The 8,996-nt window shown below is 39.4% G+C and overlaps 1 protein-coding gene across 2 annotated transcripts; it reads left to right on the top strand.

The window, feature by feature from the left end:
• Positions 1-2,957: 2,957 nt before the first annotated feature.
• On the top strand, positions 2,958-6,795 carry TEX30 (testis expressed 30). 2 transcript variants are annotated; one of them, XM_008065006.2, is made up of 5 exons: positions 2,958-3,075; positions 3,554-3,784; positions 4,590-4,641; positions 5,150-5,355; positions 6,329-6,795. In XM_008065006.2, the coding sequence occupies exons 1-5, from the start codon at positions 3,061-3,063 to the stop codon at positions 6,506-6,508; spliced, it is 684 nt and encodes a 227-aa protein (XP_008063197.1). In that variant the 5' UTR covers positions 2,958-3,060; the 3' UTR covers positions 6,509-6,795. The 2 variants fall into 2 exon arrangements, with proteins under 2 accessions (XP_008063197.1, XP_021571724.1); XM_021716049.1 differs by lacking the exon at positions 5,150-5,355.
• The last annotated feature ends 2,201 nt before the right edge of the window (positions 6,796-8,996 follow it).

Here is an 8,996-nt window from a genome sequence, read left to right as displayed (position 1 = left end):
GGTTGAAAGAAGCCAGCGGTGGGCTGCTCGCTTTCTAAACGCGGTGCATGTATTATCATTTCACCGTCGCAGCATCTCGAGGAGGTTCTTTTCACCGGCTTCAGTCGGAGGCGTGGAGGCCGAGCCGCCCTTCACACCCTGCCTTATGCGACTCCAAGGCCAGAGATGGACAGCCGGCCTCCCCAGAGCAGGTCGTTTGTGGGGAGTGTATCACAGGACAGTGTGAGGGTTTCCGAAAAATTGAGATTCCTTAAAAAAACACCAGACCCAGCCGGGCACGGTGGCTCAAGTCTGTCATCTCCGCCCTTTGGGAGGCGGAGGCGAGTGGATTGCCTGAGCCGCCGGGTTCGAGACCAGCCCGGGCAACTTGGCGAGACCTCGTCTCTACAGAAATAAAAAATCAGCCGGGCGTGGTAGCACACACCTGAAGTTCCGGCAACTTGGAAGGCTGAGGCGGAAGAATCGCTGGAGCGGGTCGTGAGCGGGCCGTGAGCATGCCACTGCACTCCAGTCTGGGCGACGACAACCCCCCCCCCAAATAAACACCAAAACTGTGTTGTTAAAGAGGAATGAAGCATGGCCGGTGCAGTGGCTCATGCTTTGCTCATGGTCTCATTGCTTGAGGCCAGGAGTTCAAGATCAGCCTGGGCCCCCATCTCTTTAAAAAAAAAGAAAGAAAGCCAGAGATGGTCACCCACCCCTGTAGTCCCAGCTAGTCAGGAGGCTGAGGCGGGAGGGCCACTTGAGCCTGGGAGTTAAGGCTGCAGTGAGTTGTGATCATGCCACCTCACTCCAACCTGGGTGACAGAGTGAGACCCTGGCTCTGAAAGTAAAGTAGTAAAGCATTCTGAGTTAAGATGTGATTGAGTACGTGTGTCTAATTTTACTCCCACCTCAAATCTCACTAAAGTTGCAGGAAAGGTATTTTTCTAAAAGACATAAACCTACTACGACAGAATGGGCAAGGAAACACTAGCAATCAAATAGTGGGCTCTGGAAAGCACGTGTATTAGCAAACCCTGTATAAATCACAGAATCTTCAAAACGCCCAGAAACTGGCAGCATTGGACACCTTCAGGCCTGGGAATTAAGGTAGTCGTGGTGCTGGGGTGGAGGTGGAGAGCTTGAAGATGCTTTAGGTGAAATCTGTTTGAGAAGCAATTAGATGCCTAGATTCCCCTTCCCCATTTCACACTGTCCTGGTTGGAAGATTGGACAGAGACTTACTCTCTTGAAACAGTAAAACCAGGGGATCTTTGAACTGGGAGACCTAAGGCACAGTTAATTGTAAGAACACTGAAGGCCTTTATCCCCCTTCTCATACTTAACTCACAGAACTTTTGCAGCCAACTACCCTCCAGACTTGAATAAGAGAATTCTGCACACACACACGCACATGCACACACACAGAAGGATACACAAGTTAGTCACAGTGGTTGCTGCTGGGAAGGAAAAGAAATTTGGTGACTGGAAGGCGAGAGGAAGCTTCTATTTTCGCTTTCGTTCTCTTAAAATTTTGTCCCGTGTACATATGTGGCCTACTCAAAAATGAAATGTATTCTTCATCTCAGGAAAGTCTGTGAAAAAAATGTATTCTTTAAAGAATTATGAACAGACCCTTTGATGCAGCGATTCCTCTCCCAGGAATTTATCTTTTTTTTTTGAGTTGGAGTCTCACTCTGTCGCCCAGACTGGAGTGCAGTGGCCGCTCCCGGCCACCGCAGCCTCAACCTGCTGGGCTCCAGTGATCCTTCTGCCTCAGCCTTCCAAGTAGCCGGAATTACAGGCATGTGCTACCACGCCCAGCTGATTTTTTGATTTATTGTAGAAACGAGGTCTTGCTGCCCAGGCGGGTCTCGAACCAGCAGGCTCAGGCAGTCCACTCACCTCAGCCTCCCAAAGGCGCGGGATTACAGGCTGAGCCACCGAGCCTGACTAGAAATTTATCTTATAGATAGGCCTACACTCATGTGAAAATAATGTAAGTACAGTACTGTCTAGAAAGATACACAAGAAGCAGAGAATATTAGTTACTTTTGGAAAGGGGATCTGATGGTGTCAAGGCAAAAGTGGAGTGAGACTTGATTACTGAATATTCTTGGTACCTTTTGAACTTTGAACATGTTGTTACCGAATGAATGAGTGAATTAGAGTTACTGGGGAAGAATGGGTGAGTAATGGTTATAATATCCTACACAATACAAGATCTCTTATAACAGGAAGGAATGCTGCCTAACATTTCAGTGGCTTATAGCATTTCATCCCACGGATCTTCAGGTCAGCTGTTTAGATCTTGGCTGGACTAGTCTAAGCTCCAGACTTAAGTTTTTGGGTTCAGATCTGCTCCATGTCTTCGTTTCGGGGCCCAGCCTGAAAATACCCAACTACCTGGAGCATGGTTTTCTCATGGCAAAGAGTGAAAGTTCAAGAGGGCTTTGGAAATTTACCATGCCTCAGGTCAGAAGTCACACATTGGAATGCCGACCTATATGCCCTTAGTTAAAACACCTCACGGAGCTAAGCCCCAAGTCAATAGGATGAAGATGCGTAGTCTGCCTACTGGAGGCACTGCAAAGTTACATGGCAAAGGGTGTGGATGAATACCATCTATCAAAAGAGAAACACTCTGGAAAGAGAATGGGTTGATAGAGAGATACTGAGAAATTGAGGATAGTTGGTTGAGAATGAAGATTCTTACAAAAGTGTGTGTGTGTGTGTAACTTTTGCTAAGATAATAGCATCCTGCTTTGATATGAATTATCTAAGGCTTCCATGTCAAGTTACCACATTTGCTTCATCTTATATAATAACATCTGCCAGCCCCGCACCTATCCCTATAACCAATTATGAGTGCCCATTGAAACCCTGAATATTGAAGAATCTAGATGTGGGCACCAGTTTTAAGTGTGTTTACTGTAGCTACTGAGTGTGTTCATTCATAGTTCTTGTGTCATATCCATGTCTGCCAACTCACCTTTCACAACAGAATCTTCTTTTCAGGGAGATGTCCTTTGCTTCTCAGATGTAAATGCACTTTAAGTTTGTTATTCAGCAGTGAAAATGAGTCATACAGAGGTAATACATATTTTCATATGTTCTGCATCTTCAGGGTTCCCTTTTGTTTTTGTTTTTTGGTGGTTTTTTTTTTGGTTATGACTTCAGAGTAATTTTCAACTTTCACTGTGAGAGGCAGTGTACCGTAAGTGATTAAGAGTGAAGACTCTAGAGCAGACTGCCTGAGTTTGAATCCTGTTTAGTGGCTGTATAACCTTGGCAAGTTACTTAACTGCAGTGGCTTATCTAAAATGGGGATAATAATAGTACTTGCCTCAGAATTGTTAGGAAGGCTAAATAAGTTAATACATATAAAGCACTTATAATACCTGACACACAATAAGCACTTCTTAAATATTAACTACTATTAATATCATTACTTATTATTTGGAGGCCACAACTTGAATCATGAGACTCACAGAACAAATGTGTATAGTTATTCAGTTGTCTGAATAGGTCAGGAAGTAATTTTTGATCCCTTTATTCTCTTGAATTCCAGGTTAAAGTAAAAATACCTTTTGGAAATAAATTACTAGATGCTGTTTGTTTGGTACCTAACAAGAGCTTAACATATGGAATAATTCTTACCCATGGAGCGTCAGGAGACATGAATCTTCCTCATCTGATGTCACTGGCATCCCACCTTGCGTCTCAGGGGCTTTTTTCCCTGAGATTTACCTGTAAAGGCCTTAATATTGTACATAGGATTAAGGCATATAAATCCGTTTTGGTAAGAAATTTTTTTGTATTTACTCATCACAGAATTCTGTTTAAAATCCATAATGACTTTAAGACAGATTTTATTAGCAGTCATTTGATTTAATGAAAAGAATCTTAGAATGAGTATTCTGAGAAACTCAGGAGTATATGAAAGCAGTTTAGTAGTCAGAGTTCTCTTTGCCATCACTTAGCTTCCATGGAGATGAATGCTCACATCATAAATGTTCCTCCATGATACTTCCAAGGAAGCTACTTATGATATTCTCACTGGAATTAAGCAACTTTAGAATATAGTTCTGGCATCCTGGAGTATTTTACCCACCATGCTATGCATATGCAACTGTGGTACTGTTTTCTATATATGTTATTTAGAAACATTGCTTAAAATCCCTGGATAAAACTAAAATTTATTTTAAGATAAATAAGTTCAAACTTGCTAATAAGTTTTTCTGAACTTTACATAGATGTTAGCATTATCAAATGTGGTATTAGTTGGAAACCTTTACTGGCCTTTTAAAAATAATTTGTTCTTTAAAAATAGTTATAATGCTTGGATATTTTTATAAAGGGAAATTGATTTTTTTCCTCATGTATTTGTCTGCATTACTCAACATGTCATTTAATAGTAAAGGCATGACCAGATGAAGAAAGAAGTGCTTACTTTTTTCAAAAAGAATCCCTTTAAACTTTGTGGTTATCTTTGCATAGATTTTTATGAATTTTAGTAATGGTAAGAAATAATATATCTTGGTTTTCCAGTGGAATATTTTATAGAAGAAGAATTTATAATTTTTTGGTTAATTTTTTTTTTCTAGAATTACCTAAAGACTTCAGGAGAATACAAACTTGCAGGTGTTTTTCTTGGAGGTAAGTTGCAATACGTGTGAATACTTGATAACTATTCATTTTAATATAGGGCTAGATAATAGAGTTAAACTTAATTGATAACAGGAAGTTAAGGATTGTTTTGTTTTGGTAATTCTTCCTTTGAAGCACTTTATATATGTAAAGACAAATTCAAACCTCATATATGTGTATTGTAATCTTGAGGCTCTCTCCTTTATATCCCTGAATCATTGTCTTGCAAATGATTCTTTCACAAGGATTGTCCTCACCCTTTTAGGTGTTCTTCAGAAAAATAATTGCTATTTTTTAAAAATTTGAGTTAAGATCAATCAGTTTTTAGCTTTTCATGAGCTAAAAGTGTTCATTATGTACGGGTATTACAACTTATTGCCACCTTTTGGATTTAAGTAATTTGTTGATAAACAATTGTGACAGAGAACAGTAAATGAAATCTAATGTGCCACACCATTACTGCTACTTTATATGAAGGTTTCTATCTCAAACTGAACTTAATTTTCATTGATTTTAGGCCGTTCAATGGGCTCAAGAGCAGCTGCTTCTGTAATGTGTCATATTGAACCAGATGATGCTGATGATTTTGTTCGTGGTCTCATTTGTATTTCTTATCCACTGCACCATCCAAAGCAGCAGCATAACCTCAGAGATGAAGATCTCTTTCGTATAAAAGATCCTGTGCTGTTTGTGTCGGGCTCAGCAGATGAAATGTGTGAAAAGGTGAATTACAACTCATCATTTGTGTGAATGAGAGAAAGAGAATGAAAGACAGAAATATTTTGGGAGCAGGATATTGCCTGCAACAGTCAGTCTCTTTTAAAAGATATGGCAATTTGACTAATGCTAGTTTGGTGTTTGGATTACCCTGTTGCTTTGGAGAACCTAAAAATATAAGCATACTGACAAAACTCACCTCCCTGGAAAGAGAGTTGGCACATACGACCCTTATTTGGGAAATGAAGGATTAATATCTGAATATTCCAATTTTCGAATTACTAGACTATATATTTATTTTATCATTTCAACATTCAGGCAGATTGTTATACAATTGTCTCTTGAGAAGGAGTGATGTCTTCACATTACTAAGTATTAGCCCAATATTATGAAACAACTGCGTTTCCCAGAGCCTGTAAATTTCCTTGGGAAAAATACTTTTTTGGAAAAAAATTTTTGGCTCCAATTTATTTAACTTTTTACTGTCAGTAATGAATGCTTGATCTGTTCTATGGTATTGTTATATCTGAGAGAAGTGAACTGCCATTTGTGTGGACATTTCCTTGCCCATTCTATTGCTTAGAAAGTTGTATGGAAGAAACCACGAACAGACTGCCATATGTTCTCACTCATAAGTGGACCTTGAACAATTGTAATATTATAAGAAAAGGATTGGCAGTAGTGGGAAACTGCCAGGGGAGGGGAGATGGGATTGGCAGTTGAGGGAAACTGCCAGGGAAGGGAGGGGCACACCTCATCAACAAGGGTACCTGCATAATGAACATTTGTATACCTAACCCTGAATTATAACCCACATCTTTAAAATAAAAAAATTAAAAGAAAAAAAAAGAAAGTTGTCTGTGGAGAAAGTATTTAATGAGCACTTGGTGAGTGGATGTTAGTATAGGCTGGGGAGAGACACCCTTTTATTAAATACCAACGGAACATTAGTCTAGTATCCTCTTCTTTTTCTCTTTAGAACTTGTTGGAGAAAGTGGCACAGAAAATGCAAGCTCCCAATAAAATCCACTGGATTGAGAAGGCAAATCATTCCATGGCAGTGAAAGGACGGTCAACAAATGATGTTTTCAAAGAAATAAATACACAGATTTTGTTTTGGATCCAAGAAATTACTGAAATGGACAAGAAATGTCATTAGTTAAAAGCTGTGTTATTTTGAATACAAATACAGTTCATTTTATAAAGAACAGTAATACCTCTGAGCATTATGAGATATATTTCAGACTACTTTTATGTTCTTTAATGTTCTCCTATTTCTTAGACACGTTTTAATTGTGAAATAATGTTCACAAGATATCTTTTGAAAGCACTGTTATAGTTGTATAAAGATGATGTAAAAATATTGAAGGTGTTCTAAATATAATTTATTTTCATGAGTATAGTTAAGTTTTGAAAAAAATTAAACATTTGAATTTTGTTACAACAGTGCTTTTGTCATTGATATACAGCTTGAGAAAGTACTCTAATTTTGCGGAGCAGTGTCATCTTCAGAAAAAGAAAATAAAACGTTATTATGAGAACCCTGAACACTTTTTAGAATGAAGTAACAACTTTCATTCCAGAAGTGTTCACTGAAGGCCTGTAATAGGCGAACCTCATTGGATTTGCAAAGATGAGTGAATACTCAGTGCTTACAACATAGCGTGTGAAGTCAACAAGTAGACCACTCTGATTAAGGGAAGAATTAAATAATGGTTAAATAGTGGAACTAACATTTGTGTTGTATCTAGGCAGAGTGGCTGCTGGTAGAGGCAGAGGAGAGAAAATCTTTTATTAAATACCAATAATTAAATAGTCTGGTATCCTCTTCTTTTTCTCTTTAGAACTTGTTGGAGAAAGCGGCACCGAAAATGAAAACTCCCAAGGGGTACTTAATTTTGCCTTGGGAAGATTAGTTATCTCCTGAACGGGACTTTGAATGATATTGAGTTATATATGAAAAATAGTTTCTATTATTTCCTATAAAGTACACAAAATGTGATAAGGCTGATATATAAAGTTCATCGTAAGGAGTTTGTTTTTTTTATAGTTAGAACTTGGCTTTTTTCCAGTTGCTAAATTCTGAGTTTTTAGTCTCAAAAAGTCTCTTGATTCCACCTCTCCATTTTACACTGCTATCACTCAAGCCCTTGTCAGTTCTCATCTAGCATTACAATAGCCTGATTGATTTTCCTGTCCTCTCCTGCTTTGATATGCCAATTGATACTTCCAATTCAAAAACTGTTGATAGAGTTCCAAAGGTGGTTTCACAATAGGGTCCTATAACCGTTTAGCCTTCTTTTCCCTCGTACACAGAACCTGTAACGGTACTATAGCTAACATGAACTACACAAAGTTTTGTGAAAAGGAAGACTTCCTGTCTTTCTTCTTCCCAAAACACAGTCTGCCTGTTACCAAATCCTGGTCATTCTTTAAGGCCCTTAAACATTTCCCCCCTCTGCAGCTTTCCTTGAATTATCTTTCTTTAAACCCCTGTGGTATCTTCCTCCTCGTTTTCTACATCACACTTTGCCTTCTCATCAAACTATTGATATATTTGCTCCATCCCACTTATGTTGCAAACTTCAAGTCAGGAAATGTTTTTTTCCCTCATCTTTGGATCCTTAAAGAATTTTTTCATTCTTTGTTCAGTGCTTGACACATTTATTATTTAATAAATATTTGTTGTATTGAACGAAGGCATTTACAGAAGGAGAATTTCTAACCATTCTGAACAATGCTTGGCTTTACATTATTTCGGATACCTAATTTTGGGACTTTTTCTACTAAATGAAGAATAAAAACCTGGTTCATAAAGTCCAAATAGTTCAAAGTTCATGGGCAGATTAATAGGAAATTTTAAAAACGTTTAATATAATTTTTAATGAGCATTTTCTTGTGTTTGTTTTTTTATTACTGTTAGTAATGGGCTTTCTCTGATGTTCTTTTTTTTTTACTGTCTTTGGATTTTTAAAAATCTAGCTTAGCATTTACTTTTTATGCTGCTCACTTGAGATCGACCTACAAAGAGGTTTTCAGTGCAAAGGAGAGACGTGTTGATGCTGAAAAATAAGTAATTGTACTTTTGTTAATAGCAAGTACATAATTAACTAACATGACAAAGCCCTGGAGGGAGATAATACCTGCCTCTATGTAAACATAAGCATCAGCAGGAGTGGTTCACAGCTGCTCATTTTAGTTCATTTTATTTTATTTTTTTTGAGTTGGAGTCTCACTCTGTCGCCCGGACTGGAGTGCAGCGGTCGCTCCCGGCCACCGCAGCCTCCACCTGCTGGGCGCCGGCGATCCTTCCGCCTCCGCCTTCCCAGTAGCTGGAACTACAGGCGGCGCTACCACGCCCGGCTGATTTTTTGACTTCTTGGAGAGATGAGGTCTCGCTGCCCGGGCGGGTCTCGAACCCGCGGACTCAGGCCATCCACGCACCTCAGCCTCCCAAAGGTGCGGGATGACAGGCTGAGCCACGGAGCCCGGCCATCAGCAGTTCATTTTCAATTGTTTTTTGTTTTTTGGTTTTTTTAGAGTTGGAGTCTCACTCCGACGCCCAGACTGGAGTGCAGGGGCCGCTCCCGGCCACCGCAGCCTCGACCTGCTGGGCTCCGGCGATCCTTCCGCCTCAGCCTTCCGAG

This window comes from Carlito syrichta, unplaced genomic scaffold, assembly GCF_000164805.1.
Source record: "Carlito syrichta isolate Samal-C Ts95f unplaced genomic scaffold, Tarsius_syrichta-2.0.1 Scaffold308132, whole genome shotgun sequence".
Lineage (NCBI taxonomy): Eukaryota > Metazoa > Chordata > Mammalia > Primates > Tarsiidae > Carlito > Carlito syrichta.
This window is presented reverse-complemented; position numbering and strand designations above follow the sequence as displayed.

Excerpts from the sequence above, each read along its gene's own strand:
- TEX30 (XM_008065006.2), top strand. Across the intron at positions 3,785-4,589 it reads AGGCATATAAATCCGTTTTG|AATTACCTAAAGACTTCAGG; the intron begins GTAAGAAATTTT and ends TTTTTTTTCTAG. Across the intron at positions 5,356-6,328 it reads CAGATGAAATGTGTGAAAAG|AACTTGTTGGAGAAAGTGGC; the intron begins GTGAATTACAAC and ends TTTTCTCTTTAG.